The 20631-nt window shown below is 40.3% G+C and overlaps 1 protein-coding gene and 1 non-coding gene across 8 annotated transcripts in view; one reads left to right on the top strand and one right to left on the bottom strand.

Annotated features, from left to right (window-relative positions):
• The window catches only part of LOC147004889 (protein DBF4 homolog A-like), a 168649-nt gene that overhangs the window by 61914 nt on the left and 86104 nt on the right, over positions 1 to 20631 (top strand). For all 7 annotated transcript variants that reach the window (XM_085836450.1, XM_085836451.1, XM_085836447.1 and 4 more), the window contains one exon: positions 7580 to 7646. In XM_085836450.1, coding sequence (XP_085692576.1) covers positions 7621 to 7646 — 26 coding nt within the window. In that variant the 5' untranslated portion in view covers positions 7580 to 7620. The remainder of the gene's footprint in view (positions 1 to 7579; positions 7647 to 20631) is intronic.
• LOC147004891 (small nucleolar RNA SNORA48) lies at positions 3584 to 3727 on the bottom strand. Its single transcript, XR_015047053.1, has one exon. It is a non-coding gene; the product is annotated as a small nucleolar RNA SNORA48 (small nucleolar RNA).

Here is a 20631-nt window from a genome sequence, read left to right as displayed (position 1 = left end):
TAGAAATCTTGTCTTTATTAGAAAAAAAGGAGTCTATAAATAAGATCTAACATTAATGATAGTGCACATCTCAATGTTTGCTAAGCATATTTATTCCTTATGTATACACTGAAAGCTCACTGATAATTTTCATCAGATTTTGACTTAGTAGAGCGTAATCATCTCAGTTATTGTCCCATTGTTGTGAAGAGACACCACAACTAAGACATCGCATGAAAGATAGTGTTTAGTTGGAGACATGCCTACAGTTTCAGAGGATTAGTCCATGAGTACTGTGCTGGGGGACATGGCCTTCTTACAGGCAGGCATGGCATTGGAGCAGTAGCTGAGAGCTCACATCTGATTTGCAAGTTGGAAGTAGAAAGAGAGAGAAGGAGGGCGGGAAAGAAGTAAGGAGGAAGAAAGAGGGAGAGGGAGAGACAGAGACAGGCACTGACAGAACCGGTGTGGGTTTCTGAAACTATAAATCCTATCCCTGGTGACAAAGCTCCTCCAACAAGTCCACACTTTCTAATCTCTCCTAAATAGTTCTATCAACTGAGGACCAAACATTTGAATGAGTCTACCTACTCAACTTACCACAGTAACTAAAGTAGACTCACCTTTTAGCACAGTGTTACCCAGAAATTCCCTTGCAATTGCACAAATGAGAGAGCTTTTCATATTTACAGATTGGTAAGTAATAAAATGAAACTCACATCCAAAATTGTCACACATAAGCTTTTATAGTTTCAATTTTGTAGTTTCAATTTCATGTCGCGTAAACAAAACAGGATTTTTAAACACTGGTTATTATGTACTGAGGAAATAGATACCAACTTTGCCATAAGACTGAGTTGTAGAATGGGTAATTAACTCTTGGTGCTACAAAGGCCTAGGGACTGCCTCTTGCTTTTGTCTAGTAGGATTCTCAGCTAGATAGTTATCTCCCAGGAAATGTCTAGTTGATTATTCTTGCTTAAAAGGAGCAAGAAAAAGAAATACACAAGAGAGAAGGTGATTTGATAAGGATTGGCAGAAGATGCACAGAATAAAAAGTAAGGTCAAAGTACTTTAAAACGTTCTCAGCTTAGTATTTAAGCAAATTAAAATTAGGTTCTTAAAGTTTCCATAAGTCGTTCCAATAACCTTTTTATAGCTAAACATCTAATGATGTTTTTGATCTTCATTGTGACCCCTATACTATATGGCTTATAATCATCTTGGAAATTTTGTTGTTCTTTTATATTCATATTATCCCAAGTAATTTTTTCTCAAGTATTTGGCAGTTACTCTAAATAAAATATATTGATTATCTGTAATATAGCAGTTACTAAGTGTGAGTTACTCAAATGCATGAGCAGCCTATGCCTTGGAGTTTATTACTTTGCATGGTTCTGTGCATTGACCATGCAGATGGACTTCATGTGGTGCCAGCCCGGACACTACCGTTTCTAGAATCCAAAATGACCTCAGCTGTGTGCTTAGAAAGCAGTGCCAGTGGGAATGCAGGTGGTGCTGTTGGTGAGGAATTGACTCTTTGTCTTGTGCATGGTTTTGGTTGTTGCTTGGGTTTCCTGACGTCATAGTGGTATGACTGAAAAACGAGATTTCCAAGTGAGTTTCCATAATAGAAGCTGTGCAGCACAGATGATGCAGGGGATCCCTTTTTCCAACTGAGCTAAGAGCCAGCTCAGCTATGGGAGGAGAGGACCTCACCCGCAGCGAGAGAGGAGTGGAAAGAAAAGAGGCCTCTTTAATCAATAGCATCTGTGGGACACAACAGACTTCTAGTGTCAACCTATATAGGAGGGACTCAATTTTTCATTCCATTATAGCATCGGAATAAAGTTCAAGGGTCATGTTCTCAACCTTTGGCTCAAGTCTCGGTGTCATGAAGGCTTCTAAGGTAACTTAGGTATGAACATTGAACCTAAAGTAAGTTATTCCTTCCATATAATCCCAAGACGAAGGTTGATAAGGACAAGATGAATGCAAAAGCCAATCCTGTTCAAATAGTGCAAAGAGGACAAACCCAAAAGCCACTAAGACTGAGAGGACTGTCACCTGGTCCCCCTGTTCTGGCAAAAAAAAATGTATTTTATTTGAGTCTTGATATTTATTTATTGTTTGTTTGTTTGTTTTGGAGAATGAGTCTTACTATATAACCCAAGTTGGCCTTGAACTCTGTCCTCTTGCCTCAGCCTCCCAAGGCTGCAATTAGGAATATGCACCACTGTGCTTAACTGGGAATGATTGGTTAAGGTTTTGTCTCTTTTTTGGGAATGGTTTTTGTGGTTTTTAGCTTTATTCTCTGATCATCATTTTTTAATGTATGAAGTGGCCTAGATTTTAGCTTACATATTTTACGACTTTTTGTTGATTCTTTGTGAGTTCCACGTCATGCACCCCAGCCCTGTACATCTCCCCATTCTCTTGTATCTACCCTTCGCTCTCGCAAACTACCCCACGAACAAAATACACACACACACACACACACACACACACACAGAGGAGCAAACAAACAAACAAAAAACCCAATGCATAGAAAAACATCTATTCGCTCAAGCTGTAGTATGCCACAGTATATCCCTCTGTCCACACATCTTCGCTTACAAATGTTCTTTGCAATGAGTCTGGTTCAAGACCTCTGGCTTCCGCGACACCATCAATATTGGATCTTCATTAGGATTCCTCCCAGTTATCCTGTTGTTAGGCTCTGGCATGGAGATCCTGTAGCCTTTGAACAGCAAGACTGTTTTTTGTTTTTTTGTTTTTGTTTTTGTTTTTCCTTCACAAATTCCAACCATTCACAGATAATACAGATTTTGAGGTGGCCCATCTCAGAGGGCTGGGTGGTAGCTGAGCTGGTTAGCCCATTGTTTTCCCTTATCTGCACCACCAGGGAGAGTTCTCCAGCACTGCTCTGGCCAGGACACTCATTGTTGCCATCAGTAGGAGGCAGGGTCAGCCCTTGGGGCTGGCTCAGCCACATCCACCCCTTCAGAGCCAGGTAGCTGCACTGTGCTTTCCAGTCAAGGCAAGGGCACATTCTCCCAAATGCTTCAGCCTACAAGGCACTGGGCCAACTCTTGTTTTAACACCCTTGGGGCTGGCTCACCCATGCCTTTGTCAGCTCCATTGTGTTGTCCAGGTGAAGTGCAGGGCCTGCTCTTTTGAGTACTTCAGCCAGTGAGGGGGCAGGGCTAGCTCTCCCATCCTCTTGCCCAGCTCTCCCAACTGCTACAGGTGGAGGGGATGCTCACACCTATGCCACCTCAGGGCAGAAGTGTGATGATGTGCATGGAACCCGCTCACTTGTGCCCACCACCAGAGTCAGCTCTGCCATACTGTCCAGGTGAGGGGCAGGGTTTACTCTCTGAGTGCCACAGCTGTTTGTTGTTGGGGAGGTCTAGCTCTCCTAGGCTCCTGACCCTCTGGGTAGCTTTCCTAATTTTGGGAGTCAGCTCTCTCACACCCCTGTCCAGGGCCAACCCCACTGTGCTGCCTGGTCATTGTTCTCTACTAGCACTGTGTGGCATAGTAAAATACAAGTCTCTGTCTATCTTCCTTTTCCTGTGCCACTTGGGATTTGATTGAATTTTTATGTGTCCTAGGCATGAAATAGATTTGGCCACCAAGCCAGGCATCAAGCTAGGATAAACATAGGACTGCCATCTGCTCTGCCCCTGGCTGATAGAAGAACAACATGACCAACACGGTGTCTCTTTGCCCATTGCCAGGGGCATTGACAGCTTATGTATATCTTTCTAGGCCCAGTTTCTGACTATAAAGTGTTTTAAATGACTGGTTATGATTCAAGCTAGTATTCTAGTAATACTATTTTTAATTTGGTGACCTTCATGTGTATCTTATTTGAATTTACCCTATTAATCAAAACTTATGTAAACATCTTTTTGAGATAGCTCCCTGCAGCTTAGGCTCTGTGAGACATGCCTTCAAGATTCTTAATAACAGTTTTATGATCCTATCTATGATTCATACTTACATGATTCTTTTAGGGCTGGGGAATGGAATGGGTCAGCCCTTGTTTTGAAGGCATGAAGACCTAGGTTTGATCTCTCTCACTGAGTGGAGAATCCCTAAAAACTTTCCTGTTTAGGGGAGTAATTGGGTTCCTTGTGAGTCTTAGAAAGGCTTTTCTCTTGATATATGGTCTTGAAGAAGCAGCCTAAAGTCTTTCTGAGGTTTTAGCACCCAATCTTCTTATCCTTGACTTAATCTTAGCCCCAAGGACACATTGTAGGGATGGTGCCTTAGGCTTGGTAGTTGCCTTGAGGCTGTTTCTTGGAAAATGATGGCCAAGCCAGTTAGTTCATTTGTTTCTTGGGCAACTCCAGTGAGCATATTGGAAGCAGTGTGTCCTTAGCACAGCGCTTCAAAGTGTAAGAATCTCAGTCCATTCCTGGGTGGTTTGGTTAATGTGATACTTGGGCAAGGTAGTGTCTGCTGGTTTTTGTTATCACAAAGCTATTGCCAGGACATATTTTGAATATACAGTTAATTGTTCCTTAGGAGAGTCATATGTTTGGAATCTAGTGAACACTGTCTACTAACAAGACTGTATGTAGACTGGAAACATGAGATCACTTGGGAGTCACCACCACTCTTTTGAAGATTGAAGGGAGAGAAATCTGGAAAGATCTTCTCAGAGTAAAGTTAATAAAAACATAAAGGACTCCTGAGCATCGTGTGTTATGCTGAGGGACGGTAGGTAACTGTACTCATAATACAACCTAGGAACACTCTGATACTGTGTTGGGGAGCAAGGCTCTGGCCTGTGGAGAAGGTAAGTGTAATTGTTGAAGTTTGATAGGGCCATTGCAAAGTTACAACACAGTACAAGAGAAAGGGGCATGAGGAGGTTTATAGTATGTAGGAATAGGTGATTATCCTGATTATCCAAGAATATTAACTGATTAAGAGGACAAGACAGAGGTAAACAGCAATGAACATTCCCAATAAGGGGCTCAGTAGGTACAGCCTTGTTCTTGCAGAGGTCTTAGGTTCAATTGCCAACACCATATGGTGTCTCACAGTCATCCCAGAGATCCTGTACTGTATTCTGATCTCATGGGCACCTGGCATTCATGTGGTACATGCCCTCATATAAAGGCAAAACCCTCCTATAAATTAAATAAATCTAAAATGAAAAAAAAAGCAATCAAAACATTTCAACTGAGAATTCTAGAGAAAATACTTGAAAATCCAAATTAGTGAATAGGTAGTGGATTGATTGAAATCAAGATTATCAAAGCATCAAAATATCAGAGATGTTTTTGACAGAAGATTTTCCTGCCTAATCATTAAAATAACAATACTTAGCATACTTTCACAAGAGTACAAGCAAAGAAAAACAGAATTGTATGAACTGTTTGTGGAGTAAGTTACATGGCGCCTTTTCAAGCAGTGCAAGTAGCTATGGATGCTTGATTGGAAAGGCTGCGAAATTCCTGAGCAGAGGGTTTTTCTTCGCTGTAATTAGTCTTGCTGTGATTCATACTGTCTTATCGCTTAGATTTTATAATCCAAGTGAAAATATTCCCTTGACATTTGAAAACTCGGAAGGCTTCAAATTTGTTTTTGAGGAACTAAGATCATTACTACTAGTGCTACGACTGTTGTTTTTCTAAAGCCTATTCCCTTTCTTTTTTAAAAATTTAATTAGCTATTTTCTTTATTTACATTTCAAGTTTTATCCCCTTTCCCCATTTCCCCTCCGAAAACCTCCCTATCCTATCCTATGTCATTCTGTGAATTCTGCCTACATATAACACAATTTGCCTACTACCTACCCATACATACTTGACATATTGCAAACGTTTTTATATACATATTTTAAGGCTCAAGTTTATTCATTTAAAAGTGGTCAGTGTTCACTAAAAATTGACTTATAGTCCTGAAATTTCTAATAAGATGACAAATGTCCTTATAGCTTAATTAACTTTTTAGGCTTTTTTAAAACCTGCAACATACCACCTGACACACCTTAGTGAGGTCTCCCCTAGAGCTAACAGGAGAGTGCAATCCCGGAAGTGGGCAGGCGTCTGGGAGAGTCAGAGTACCTGTCCCCCTTTGTAGCATGTATCAATTTCCCCTAGCACTACGAATGCTAGTCAATAGGGATGAAGCTTCTAGTAGATTCTAAGCTCAAATTTCCCCTGTCTAATGACATATATGTGATGTCTTCAGCAACAGGTTGTAGAGAGTAACCAATAGCATTGTCAATAGCCTGTGATGTTTTCAGGTACAAAATCCCAACACCAAGAACTCCTTCGACAATGACCGAAAAGGATAGAACCCATTCTTGGTCCTGGGGATTGTTTTTGGTAGCATGTGATGTCCATTTGGGTCATTCTTTCCTGCCATTTTATTTAACTCTATCTAAATTCATTTTGTACAGGCATGCATTTCAGAAAGCTTCTATAGTAGTAGGTTCCCTTATGTAAGATGGCTCAGCAGATAAGAACACTGGATGCTCTTGTAAAGGACCTGTATCCAATCCCCAACACCCACATGGCGGGCCACAACTCTAAGTCGAGATTCATGAGCTCTTTCATTCTCTTCTGGCCTCCATGGGCACTGTATCTATTAGTACACAGACACACATGCAGGTGAAGCACCAATAGACATAAACTGAACTAAACAAATAGATAACTAATTACATGTACATCCAATCATATGAGAAGGTTGCAGAGCAGACTGTGAGAAAAACCAGCATCTAAATGGTTACAATGTTTTGCTTTTCCTTTCTCGTGTTTATTTGTGTGTCTGTAGCGCTTGTGTGTCTGCACATGGAGGGCACAGGACAACTTGGGAGAGTCAGTTGTTTACTTCCACTATGTGAATGCCAGGACTGAAGTTAGGTTGGCAGGTTGGCACCAGTGTCATTACCCACCGAGCCATCTTGCCGGCCCATTGTTCTCATTTTCTTTGCTCTTTCTTTTTCTGTGTATAGTAGACTAATAATTTGTGAGGAAAAAACATATATGATACATAAAAATGATAAGAGGCAAAATTTTTGATAGAAAGCTGTAGTAAAAGAAAACAAAACAAGAAAAAACAAAACAAAACAAAACAAAACAAAACAAAAAGAAACCAAGACTAAAGTCTCTTGAAAAAGGAATCATGTGTCTGTAGTTTCCTTCCCCCAGTGCTGGGCGGGGGAATCGCCTGTGCTCCACCATGGGATCACAGGTGGAGGAGCAGTTCAGCTTCTATCTTTGTAGAAGCCCTAGCTGTCTAGCATATTCCCTCCCTGCCTGCCTCCTTCCTTCCTTCCTTCCTTCCTTCCTTCCTTCCTTCCTTCCTTCCTTCCTTCCTTCCTTCCTCTTTCCCTTTCTGTAAAATGTTGATTTTGTTAAAAATATGAATTAAACAATTATTAAAGGCGATCGATATGTGTGAACTTGATGCAAGTTTTCAAATGGGATATCTATTCTAGGCTAACCCACCCCCACTCCCATCCCAAAACACTGGGGGTCAAGCCCAGGACCTCGAGCATGCTTGACAAGGTGTTACTGAGTTATCGTCAACAGCAGGATCCTCTTTAATTGCCATTTCTCTTTCGTTGTTGTAGCGAGTTGCTGTCTTCAGGTTATGTAGAGAGACAGATTGAACATGGAGGCAAGGTCGTGGAGAACAAAGTAAGTAAAATTTCCTTCCTTTGTGGGGTATCTTGTTTGGGGTCCAGACTTCGTGCTTGCTAGATGTGCTTTCTACCAATTGAGCTGTGATCCTTAAATGAAAACTGTACCTGACTCAATGAATGCCTACAAGTCAGACTCTAAAAAGTCTCTGCTCAGTTGTCGTACAACAATCAGTGTAAAATCAAGGGTAGTATGTGTGATCTGGGGTATGAACATGAATGGGCAGAGAGGTGTACATTCACATAAAAATGAAATTACTGCTTTGGTAAATCTTTAAGACCTTAATTTTTAATTTAAAAATGTTAAAATATGTAGTTCAAAGACAGAGATGCACATAAAACCAGATAAGGACCAATGAGTCACCTTATAACTTCCATCCAATTTGAGCTGTAGAGCCTGGTCAGCGAGCCCACAAGCTCATGAGCCCACGTGTTGCTTTGCCCTATCCCCCCTCCAAGCCCCCTGCCCTGCCCCTGGCTCGTCCTGCTCCTGTACTAGGAGACCACCCTCACTGGGGAGCCTGTCCCCCCAGACCACCCTCACTGGTGAATCCCCCTCCCCTGAGTCCACCCTTACTGGGGAGCCTGCACAGCCCCCCCTTTCACCCTCACTGGGGAGCCTGCCCCACACACATCCCCTCCCTGGGGAGCCCACCCTCTTAGCACTGTCATTTATGGTTCCATGACCAAAGCTTCTGTCTAGTTTAGTTTTGTCTATTTGCCTTTAAAGTGTCTCAAGCTTATCATTTTGCTCTTTATAATTTACTTGAGGAAAGAAAATTGTTTATCTTATACAGTTTCTCATTGTCTGGATTTTAGTGTTGACTATAATTTTACATTAGGGCAAGTAAAATGCACCTTGGGGATTATCTTTAACAGAACACTTGATTTTGCCTTTGGGGCCGTTTAGGTTTTACTGAATTCTTTTGCACAATCTCGACTTTCAAGTTCTGTTATAGCTGCTTTGATATCTTCTCCCTCCAAGGCTATAAAATATCCTTATGTACAAAAGAGATACATATTTTTATTCTTTTAATAAGACAAAAATTTCATCTTTAACATTTATTTATTTATTTAATTTATTTCAAAACTAAGTTCCAGGAGTGAGGGAGATGGCTCAGTCAGTTACATAGCTACCATTGAAAGCCTGAGACCTTGAGTTCTGATCCCCAGAACCTAGGTGAAAAGCCAGGCTGGAGGCACACACTTGTGGTCCATCCGATGAGATGATTTCTGGGGCGGGTGGCCAGCGAAATGTAACCGAATTGTTCAGCTCCATATTCATGAGTCTTAGATTTTGTCTTAAAGAGAAGGTGAAAGTGATTACAGAAGATTCCCCACATCAATGCCTCTGGCCTTTACCCGCACAGCATTCAAGTGTGTGTACACTCACACACACCAAAGCACACAGCCCCCTCACAGTAAGTATAAATGAAGGCCTGACTGTAACCCTGTGTGTAGAGTATAGGTTTTGTTTTTTTACATTTGATAGGAACTTATTTAATTCTTTTATGTTTACACCTGTGTTCCGATTAAATTGTTTTCCCTTATAAATAATGATAGCTGCCATTTGTTAGAGACATAATGCTCCCTGCCTCACATACTCAATATAAATGTTCCTTAGAGATACGTATTATCTTCTTTGTATAAGGGGTACAAGAATGAGTGAAGCAAGACAGGTTACAAAGTGACATACCGCATTGGAGTTTAAGTCCAAGCTCATCCAATGTTGACTTGTATGAAGAATTGTGTACATGTGTGTATTTATGTGCATATATTTTCATAGTTTTGTTTTCTTTGAAAAAGACACTCTGTAGTCTGGACTGGCCTTAAGCGCACCTCAGTCATCTCGCTTCAGCCTTGCAAGAGCTCAAATTACTGGCACCAGGAAATGGAAAGCACTTATGCATTAGGATCACAGGAAGGAAGTTTTCAGTCTTGAATGTGCAGAATGGCAACTGTGGATTTGGGAGAGAGGGAAATGGAAGCATTGAGGAGTGACAGATAGCACATTCCAAACCACACACTTTGCTGGTTTTAAGTCACAGGCTTTGTTACTGTGGTTTCTGGGTTTTGTTTGACTGTTTGTTTGCGCTCTCTCTCTCTCTCTCTTTCTCTCTCTCTCTCTCTCTCTCTCTCTCTCTGTGTGTGTTGTGGTATGTGTGTGGTTGCATACATCCCCATGCCTGAGTGCAGTGGAGGTACAAGATGACTTGTACAAAGCACTCCGTTCTCTCACTCCACCCTCTGGGGTCTTGGGACTGAACTCAGATAATCAGTCTTGGCAGCAATTGCCTTTTCCATAGAGCCATCTTTCTGTCCCACCATTAAATATCTCCTCTTTGGCATACTATGATCTTCCTGAAGGTGCCAGCATTGCTAAATTCCTTTAGCATTCATTTTCCTAAATCAGATTTCCAGCTCATTTCTTTTTTCCTTGGAATCTTACCCAAATTTTTTTTGTTTTGTATTCTTTAATGAATAAGTGACAGTAAAAAGATACTGTAAGGACAGTTGTGAGAAATCATTTAGAAAAACATAAATGTGGTGACTGTTAGGAAAGCCGGCATCATCCTCACTTTGTATTTCCCATGAACCTAAGCAGCACTGATAGAGAACTGCCCATCATCTCCACAGCTCGTAAGGTTTCTCTATCTCCAAGAAACCCAGTTCCCAACCTTCCAGCAGTTCAAAAGCTTCCCATGTGCTGAAGGAATAGTATTTTAGACATGTATCTTAAGGTGTTTTATTTGTGAAAAAGAAATGCAGTGTTGTAGACATCTTTGTTAAGCCAAATACAACCAGTTTTCATAAATGATAGAATTCGGTTCAAAGGCATCATTCTTTCATGACATCTTATTATTTCTACTTTTTAAAATGTAATGACAGGATCATTTATCCTTTTATATGCAACTCAAATTTCACTGAGATTGTCTTATATAATTGAGTAGTACAAAAACAAAACAAAACAAACAAAAAAACCCCAAGCTTGAATTATTTCTTTTGACCCTAGGAAGTACAAACTTAGGTATTAAACTGTCAGTGCATCTTAGAAACAAATTTGTTACAGCACAAAAGAACAACACAGGAGTCAGTCAGCTTTTGCTTGTCTTAGACATTGGATTCTCAAAACCACTCTAATCCTTCAGAATGCTGGTCAAGAACAGTAAGTAAGCCATTAAGTAGGAAGGAGAAACTGGACTCTGGTGTAAAGTGACTTTTGCTGCATGTGTTAACATAGAGGCATCCTCCCCATTGTGTCTATTGTAAGCAGACATAGGTCTTTTTCTCAAGTACTTTTCAGTGTATCTTGGACTTTGAAAGCTGCCTTTGAGATGCAATGCCCAGTGATCTAGGCCAGACTATACTCTTCAACCCTACCCTCCTCTCCCTTGACCTATCTCCCTTCCCTACCCTCTTCTTCCTTTTCTTTCTCTCATCTCTTTCTTACCGGCTTTACCATGTAGCTTAGGCTGGCATTGGGCAGTTTTCCTGATACATTCTCCTGTTGTGTGTGCCTTCATGCTTTGCTTAATAAACCTCATTACATGCCTCTCAGTGTCTCTCTCTGTCCCTCTCTTTCTCTTAAAAAACACACCAAACACCCTCCTTTTCCAAGGTACCTCTTTTACTTACAACTTTATCCTGTATTTGAGACCCTTGTTTTCTTGTCTAGAATCCTAAATGCAGTAGCTTTTCCAGACTCTTGGGTAATAATTAGTCACCTTAAGAGTCACTTAGTCATACGGGCTGGATATGCGAGATGATTGTAGAAAGGAATAAAAAATGGATCTATTTATAGAGGCTGTTACTTAAGCTTAAATTTAAATCCTGGGCTGTGTGGAGATAGGGAGGTGGCCATCCAAGTGGGAGAAGTTCAGAGACGTGCATTTTTAAGGCTGGCTGGTAGCGAATGCCAACCAAAGATCCTCAGTCCTTGGAGGTGCTCTCTGTACTGACCTATGTCCCCAACCCTGTAGCATAAATTCTTTAACAATGTATAGGTGTGCAAAGAATATAAAATGCTTTCAAATAATTAATGAAGCAATGATAGGACAATTTGGTAGCTACCATGTATTGGAATCTGTAGTGACATTTTTTTTAAGCTGCACTTTGTGGAAGATTTGGGTTGAACACTCTTAGTACTGAACTTGAATTCTGAGAGCAGAACCTTTTTTGCAGGAGAGAAGACATGTTGGGCTATGGGAGATTCAAGTCATGACATGTCTAGCCACGTGCCCCACCTGAATTTAGAATAGAAAATCTTCAGATTACTGTGGTGGGCTAATGATTGAGCAAGTGTAGTGGAAAAACAAAACGATATGTAAATGAACATTGTTTTCCATTTAAGAGAGGCACATTCTGGTTTTATGAAATCAGAAAAAAATCTTCTAGTCAGTAGCAACTTGATTTCTCTCTATACTAAGACCAAAGTCTGTGATGACTTCAGCAATAGGGCCTTCCCATCAAGTTCTGGTGGGAACTAAAGACAAAAGCAATGGCCTGTATTGTTTTGGCAGTGTGTGGGACAGCTCTGGCCAACAGCTTAAGAAGAGTAGCTCACCCCTGACCCTGGGCTTTTCATTTGGTTATCCTTGGCTTCTGGGAGCTGCATTATCCCCTGGGTGGGGTAAGTTTAATTAAAATCATTTAAATGAATGCATACGTATACAAAAGGTTATGAGATAGCAAGTTTCCATATGGCTTTAAAAAAATTCTTATTATTAGTTATCCCTCCCCAATTCCCCTTCCGCCTTACTCTCCTATCCCTGTCCCCTTTATCAAGACAAGGCCTCACTATGTAGCTCACGGTAACCTGGACCTCTCACCATGTGGCCCAAGTGGATCTCAATTTAGGAGTGGTTAAGAGTCTACTACTTCTGCTTCCCAAGTGATGGGATCAGAAGCATGAGCTAATACACTTGGCTCTTAGGAAAAAAAATTATTTTTCTTTAAAATTTTTGAAACTGAGGCTCATGTGACTCTGGCTGGCCTTGCACTCAGTATGTGACTGAGGTTGGTATTAAATGTCTACTCTGGTTACCTTCATCTTCCCAGTGGTGGGATTGCAGACATGCATCAGTCTGCCTATCATTACGTGTGAGTGTGTGTGTGTGTGTGTGTGTGTGTGTGTGTGTACCAGTTAGAATGATTCTATAAGAATGAGATGTACACTTTCCAAATGACAAATGTAAAGTAGGTTTAATTTATGACCATTTAATAAATAAATAATTGAATTGAACTTCATGGTAGGTGGCAGAGGGGTTGAATTCTAGTATCTTTTTATTCAGAAACACTCTTAATGGCAAATAGGGCTGGTCCTGGAAGCCTTGTTCTTTGGGTCCTGTGGGCTTGACCTGACACTCATTTTTAAAACATTGATGTTTGAACGGATGAATCGAACTCAAAGGAACACTCAGTTTTCTCAGCCACTGGTGCAAGAACCATGTTATTTTCCAAAGGTATTTTAAAATCCTGAATTAAAGTATCGCTGGACTAAACAGTTTTGTTGATCAGTGAATTAGAATCTTGGGGCACTGATTCTTCTTGGCTCATAATTCACTATATAGTGGTGTCCTGTAGGAAAAGTAAACTTTAATTGACTTTCTAATAACTCAGGCTTCAAACTAAGTCTTGGTTTGGGGGTAAGTATGAGTCCAGTTATTTATTGCTAGTGGATTGGGAGAGTTAATGGCTTTTTCTACCTAATATAATCCCATTGTGCTCCCACAGAGAGGCTACTGTTAGCATGTTTTCTCCAGTAAATGAAACTCTTGTTCTCAATGGTATTGCATGATGGTTAGGGCAGCTATGGTGGCATACCCCTTTAATCCCAACAGATAGATGAGGCTCTCTGTGATTTTGGGCCAGCCTGGTCTACATAGTGGGTTCCAGGTCATCGAGGGCTACATAGAAATACCTTGCCAGGGAAACAAAAAGACTATTTTCTTGTTTTACATTCCCCCAAATTATGTATTTTACCAGTTAATACTTATTATAATGCTGATGTTACTACTACAGAGTTCCTGTTGTCTTAATATTGACCTAAGATACATCTTGACCTGACAGTAATAGTAATAACTGGACTGAGGAATAATGAAAGAACTCACTATAGTTGGAGTAGTGCAAGTACGTGCTATGTACTGGATACTAGTGGGCAGGTTTTGCACATCCATTAAGTAGTCTTTTCTTTGTTATCTTCAGTCTGCATGTGAAGAAACTGACACAGAGTTGGACACACTGGTCTAAGAATTTGGAGTCAAGAAGCCTGGTAGTAGGATTTGTGTTTTTATCCACCAAAGTCCAGAGCTCCCTGGAAACAATAATAGTGGAGGAATTAAAATGTAATTTTTCTGACTCTAGTACTTCAATAACATCTCCTTTGACAGTTGTATTTAGTAAGTTGTAATGTGGAGATGTAATTGGCTCAGATGAGTCTCAATTATTCTCTAAAGAAAATTTCCATTCTTCCAAAGAAGTCCATGTGCCTGCAATGGATGCCCTATATTCTCAACCATTTGTTCGTGTGTCTATTTTTAGCCCAGCTTTGTTCTCTACAGAAGTTAAATGGTGCATTGTTCGGTACAGGGGAGCATAGTGGCTTCCAAGCCATTATGTCTGAAATATGTTGCTGCTGTGCACACGGCAGACACATGCTCCATTCTCCAGCCCATCTTAGGCCTACATATACAGTTATCTGCATCTGGAGAAAATGTGAAATTTTATGAGCAAGAGTAATGAAGCTGAAACATATCATCATCTTGCCAGAAACTTGAAGAGATTTGATTACATCCTTGCCAAAGTGCTTTTAAAATGCCCACCCTCCTTCCCCACCCTCTCCCTTCTTCTCAACACACAAAGGAGCCACACAAATCTAATAAACGGATGGAGAAAGTGTTTGGTCCTCCCTCACACGCATTAGCTATTCAGGTCAGTGAGCTCACTGTACTTTTTGTCTACTACCAAGCATCTGTGTATTTCGCATCTCCTCTGTGGGCTTGATGGGGTGCACACTTCCTCTCTGGCAGGCTTGTGCAAGCACATGCTCCTCCACCATTCTGTAATCAGCGTGGTTCAGGAAGGTCTCGGATTTCAGGACTTGATTCTCCTTGAGTTATAGGAAAAAGAATTCTTTGGGGATTAAGTGAATGTCCTTTTCCATTGGACTAAAGCGCGGTAGCTGTAGGTTCCTCATCATGCATCAGTTGCCTTAATGGACTTATAGAGATTACGAGTCATCTTAAGTCTGTACTCTAAAGAAAATATATTGGTCCATTACCAGTTGATGCAGGTCAGGTATCATAGTGCTGGGTGTACGAAAAATAAAGTGACAGCTGCTGGCAGCTTGAGTTCTGTCCCCAAGCTTGGCTCTCAAGCTTTAGTAGGGAGTCCCTGTTTTTTTTTTTTTTTTCTCTAGTGTAAAGTTTCTCTTCCCAAAGAATAGATTTGATATATATATCCACACAAAGTAACACCAACTAATTTTGTTTTGTATATAGGTCTAATATAGCAACAGGAGCTTTTCTAGTTTAATTTTGAAACCAATCTTTTCATTATGAAGTGTCTTCCAGTCTACTCTTGGCAATTTCTTTTTTTTTTTTTTTAATATTTTTATTACATAATTTCCTCAATTACATTTCCAATACTATCCCAAAAGTCCCCCATAGCGCCCCCCACTTCCCTACCCATCCATTCCCATTCTTTTGGCCCTGGCATTCCCCTATATTGGGGCATATAAAGTTTGCAAGTCCAATGGGCCTCTCTTTCCATTGATGGCCGACTAGGCCATCTTTCGATACATATGCAGCTAGAGACAAGAGCTCCAGGGTTCCGGTTAGTACATCATGTTGTTCCAACAATAGGGTTGCAGATCCCTTTAGCTCCTTGGGTACTTTCTCTAGCTTCTCCATTGGGAGCCCTGTGATACATCCAATAGCTGACTGTGAACATCCACTCCTGTGTTTGCTAGGCCCCGGCATCGTCTCACAAGAGACAGCTATATTTGGGTCCTTTCAGCAAGATCTTGCTAGTGTATGCAATGGTGTCAGCGTTTAGAAGCTGATTATGGGACGGATCCCTGGATACAGCAGTCTCTAAATGGTCCATCCTTTCATCACAGCTACGAACTTTGTCTCTGTAGCTCCTTCCCTGGGTGTTTTGTTCCCAATTCTAAGAAGGTGCACAGTGTCCACACTTTGGTCTTCATTCTTCTTGAGTTTCATGCGTTTAGCAAATTGTATCTTATATCTTGGGTATCCTAAGTTTTGGGCTAATATCCACTTATCAATGAATACATATTGTGTGAGTTCTTTTGTGATTGTGTTACTTCACTCAAGATGATGCCCTCCAGGTCCATCCATTTGGCTAGGAATTTCATAAATTCATTCTTTTTAATAGCTGAGTAGTACTCCATTGTGTAAATGTACCATAATTTCTGTATCCATTCCTCTGTTGAGGGACATCTGGGTTCTTTCCAGCTTCTGGCTATTATAAATAGGGCTGCTATGAACATAGTGGAGCATGTGTCCTTTTTACCGGTTGGGACATCTTCTGGATATATGCCCAGGAGAGGTATTGCTGGATCCTCCGGTAGTACTATGTCCAATTTTCTGAGGAACCGCCAGACTGATTTCCAGAGTGGTTGTACAAGCTTGCAATCCCACCAACAATGGAGGAGTGTTCCTCTTTCTCCACATCCTCGCCAGCATCTGCTGTCACCTGAATTTTTGATCTTAGCCATTCTGACTGGTGTGAGGTGGAATCTCAGGGTTGTTTTGATTTGCATTTCTCTGATGATTAAGGATGTTGAACATTTTTTCAGGTGCTTCTCTGCCATTCGGTATTCCTCAGGTGAGAATTCTTTGTTCAGTTCTGAGCCACATTTTTTAATGGGGTTATTTGACTTTCTGGAGTCCACCTTCTTGAGTTCTTTATATATATTGGTTATTAGTCCCTTATCTGATTTAGGATAGGTGAAGATCCTTTCCCAATCTGTTGGTGGTTTTTTTGTCTTATTGATGGTATCTTTAGCCTTGCAGAAGCTTTGTAGTTTCATGAGGTCCCACTTGTCAATTCTCGATCTTACAGCACAAGCCATTACTGTTCTATTCAGGAATTTTTCCCCTGTGCCCATATCTTCAAGGCTTTTCCCCACTTTCTCCTCTATAAGTTTCAGTGTCTCTGGTTTTATGTGAAGTTCCTTGATCCACTTAGACTTGACCTTAGTACAAGGAGATAGGAATGGATCGATTCGCATTCTTCTACATGTTAACAACCAGTTGTGCCAGCACCATTTGTTGAAAATGCTGTCTTTCTTCCACTGGATGTTTTTAGCTCCCTTGTCGAAGATCAAGTGACCATAGGTGTGTGGGTTCATTTCTGGGTCTTCAATTCTGTTCCATTGGTCTATTTGTCTGTCACTATACCAGTACCATGCAGTTTTTATCACAATTGCTCTGTAGTAGAGCTTTAGGTCCGGCATGGTGATTCCACCAGAGGTTCTTTTATCCTTGAGAAGAGTTTTTGCTATCCTAGGTTTTTTGTTATTCCAGATGAATTTGCAGATTGCACTTTCTAATTCGTTGAAGAATTGATTTGGAATTTTGATGGGGATTGCATTGAATCTGTAGATTGCTTTTGGCAAGATAGCCATTTTTACAATGTTGATCCTGCCAATCCATGAGCATGGGAGATCTTTCCATCTTCTGAGATCTTCTAGAATTTCTTTCTTCAGAGACTTGAAGTTTTTATTATACAGATCTTTCACTTCCTTAGTTAGAGTCACGCCAAGATATTTTATATTATTTGTGACTATTGAGAAGGGTGTTGTTTCCCTAATTTCTTTCTCAGCCTGTTTATTCTTTGTGTAGAGAAAGGCCATTGATTTGTTTGAGTTAATTTTATATCCAGCTACTTCACCGAAGCTGTTTATCAGGCTTAGGAGTTCTCTGGTGGAATTTTTAGGGTCACTTATATATACTATCATATCATCTGCAAAAAGTGATATTTTGACTTCATCTTTTCCAATTTGTATCCCTTTGATCTCCTTTTGTTGTCGAATTGCTCTGGCTAGGACTTCAAGTACAATGTTGAATAGGTATGGAGAAAGTGGACAGCCTTGTCTAGTCCCTGATTTTAGAGGGATTGCTTCAAGCTTCTGACCATTTACTTTGATGTTGGCTACTGGTTTGCTGTAGATTGCTTTTATCATGTTTAGGTATGGGCCTTGAATTCCTGATCTTTCCAAGACTTTTATCATGAATGGGTGTTGGATCTTATCAAATGCTTTTTCCGCATCTAAGGAGATGACCATGTGGTTTTTGTCTTTGAGTTTGTTTATATACTGGATTACGTTGATGGATTTCCGTATATTGAACCATCCCTGCATCCCTGGGATGAAACCTACTTGGTCAGGATGGATGATTGTTTTGATGTGTTCTTGGATTCGGTTAGCAAGAACTTTATTGAGGATTTTTGCATCAATATTCATAAGCGATATTGGTCTGAAGTTTTCTATCCTTGTTGGGTCTTTTTGTGGTTTAGGTATCAGAGTAATTGTGGCTTCATAGAATGAGTTGGGTAGAGTACCTTCTGTTTCTATTTTGTGGAATAGTTTGTGAAGAACTGGGATTAGATCTTCTTTGAAGGTCTGATAGAACTCTGCACTAAACCCATCTGGTCCTGGGCTTTTTTTAGTTGGGAGACTATTAATGACTGCTTCTATTTCGTTGGGGGATATAGGGCTGTTTAGATCATTAACCTGATCTTGATTCAACTTTGGTACCTGGTATCTGTCTAGGAACTTGTCCATTTCATCCAGGTTCTCCAGTTTTGTTGAGTATAGCCTTTGGTAGAAGGATCTGATGGTGTTTTGGATGTCTTCAGGATCTGTTGTTATGTCTCCTTTTTCATTTCTGATTTTGTTAATTAGGATGCTTTCCCTGTGCCCTCTAGTGAGTCTGGCTAAGGGTTTATCTATCTTGTTGATTTTCTCAAAGAACCAGCTCCTTGATTGGTTGATTCTTTGAATAGTTTTTCTTGTTTCCACTTGGTTGATTTCACCCCTGAGTTTGATTATTTCCTGCCGTCTACTCCTCTTGGGTGAATTTGCTTCCTTTTGTTCTAGTGCTTTTAGGTGTGTTGTCAAGCTGCTAATGTGTGCTCTCTCTAGTTTCCTTTTGGAGGCACTCAGAGCTATGAGTTTTCCTCTTAAAAATGCTTTCATTGCGTCCCATAAGTTTGGGTATGTTGTGGCTTCATTTTCATTGAACTCTAAAAAGTCCTTAATTTCTTTCTTTATTCCTTCCTTGACCAAGGTATCATTGAGAAGAGTGTTGTTCAGTTTCCACGTGAAGGTTGGCTTTCTATTATTTATTTTGTTATTGAAGATCAGCCTTAGTCCATGGTGATCTGATAGGATGCATGGGACAATTTCAATATTTTTATATCTGTTGAGGCCTGTTTTGTGACCAATTATGTGGTCAATTTTGGAGAAGGTACCATGAGGTGCTGAGAAGAAGGTATATCCTTTTGTTTTAGGATAGAATGTTCTGTAGATATCTGCCAAATCCATTTGATTCATAATTTCTCTTAGTTTCACTGTGTCCCTGTTTAGTTTCTGTTTCCATGATCTGTCCATTGGTGAAAGTGGTGTGTTGAAGTCTCCCACTATTATTGTATGAGGTGCAATGTGTGTTTTGAGATTTACTAAAGTTTCTTTAATGAATGTGGCTGCCTTTGTATTTGGAGCGTAGATATTCAGGATTGATAGTTCCTCTTGGAGGATTTTACCTTTGATGAGTATGAAGTGTCCCTCCCTGTCTTTTTTAATGACTTTGGGTTGGAAGTCAATCTTATCAGATATTAGAATGGCTACTCCAGCTTGTTTCTTCATGCCATTTGCTTGGAGAATTGTTTTCCAGCCTTTCATTCTGAGGTAGTGTCTATCCTTTTCTCTGAGATGAGTTTCCTGTAAGCAGCAAAATGTTGGGTCTTGTTTGTGTAGCCAGTTTGTTAGTCTATGTCTTTTTATCGGGGAGTTGAGTCCATTGATATTAAGAGATATTAAGGAAAAGTAATTGTTGTTTCCTGTTATTTTTGTTGTTAAAGTTGGCATTCTGTTCTCGTGGCTGTGTTCTTTTAGGTTTGTTGAGGGATTACCTTCTTGTTGTTTCTAGGGCATGGTTTCTGTCCTTGTATTGGTTTTTTTCTGTTATTATCCTTTGAAGGGCTGGATTCGTGGAGAGATAATGTGTGAATTTGGTTTTGTCATGGAATACTTTGGTTTCTCCATCTATGTTAATTGAGAGTTTGGCTGGGTATAGTAGCCTGGGCTGGAGTTTGTGTTCTTTTAGTGTCTGTATAACATCCGTCCAGGATCTTCTGGCTTTCATAGTCTCTGGTGAGAAATCTGGTGTAATTCTGATAGGCTTGCCTTTATATGTTACTTGGCCTTTTTCTCTTACTGCTTTTAGTATTCTATCTTTATTTAGAGCATTTGTTGCTCTGATTATTATGTGTCGGGAGGTATTTCTTTTCTGATCCAGTCTATTTGGAGTTCTGTAGGCTTCTTGTATGTTCATGGGCATCTCTTTCTTTAGGTTTGGGAAGTTTTCTTCTATAATTTTGTTGAAGATGTTTGCTGGTCCTTTGAGTTGAAAATCTTCATTCTCATCCACTCCTATTATCCGTAGGTTTGGTCTTCTCATTATGTCCTGTATTTCTTGGATGTTTTGAGTTAGGATCTTTTTGCATTTTCCATTTTCCTTGATTGTTGTGCCGATGTTCTCTATGGAATCTTCTGCACCTGAGATTCTCTCTTCCATCTCTTGTATTCTGTTGCTGATGCTCGTATCTATGGTTCCAGATTTCTTTCCTAGGGTTTCTATCTCCAGTGTTGCCTCATTTTGGGTTTTCTTTATTGTGTCTACTTCCCTTTTTAGGTCTAGTATGGTTTTGTTCATTTCCATCATCTGTTTGGATGT

This window comes from Mus caroli, unplaced genomic scaffold, assembly GCF_978045245.1.
Source record: "Mus caroli unplaced genomic scaffold, Mus_caroli_1 scaffold_4, whole genome shotgun sequence".
Lineage (NCBI taxonomy): Eukaryota > Metazoa > Chordata > Mammalia > Rodentia > Muridae > Mus > Mus caroli.
The sequence above is the reverse complement of the archived record's forward strand: the minus strand, read 5'-3'. Positions and strand labels throughout refer to the sequence as shown.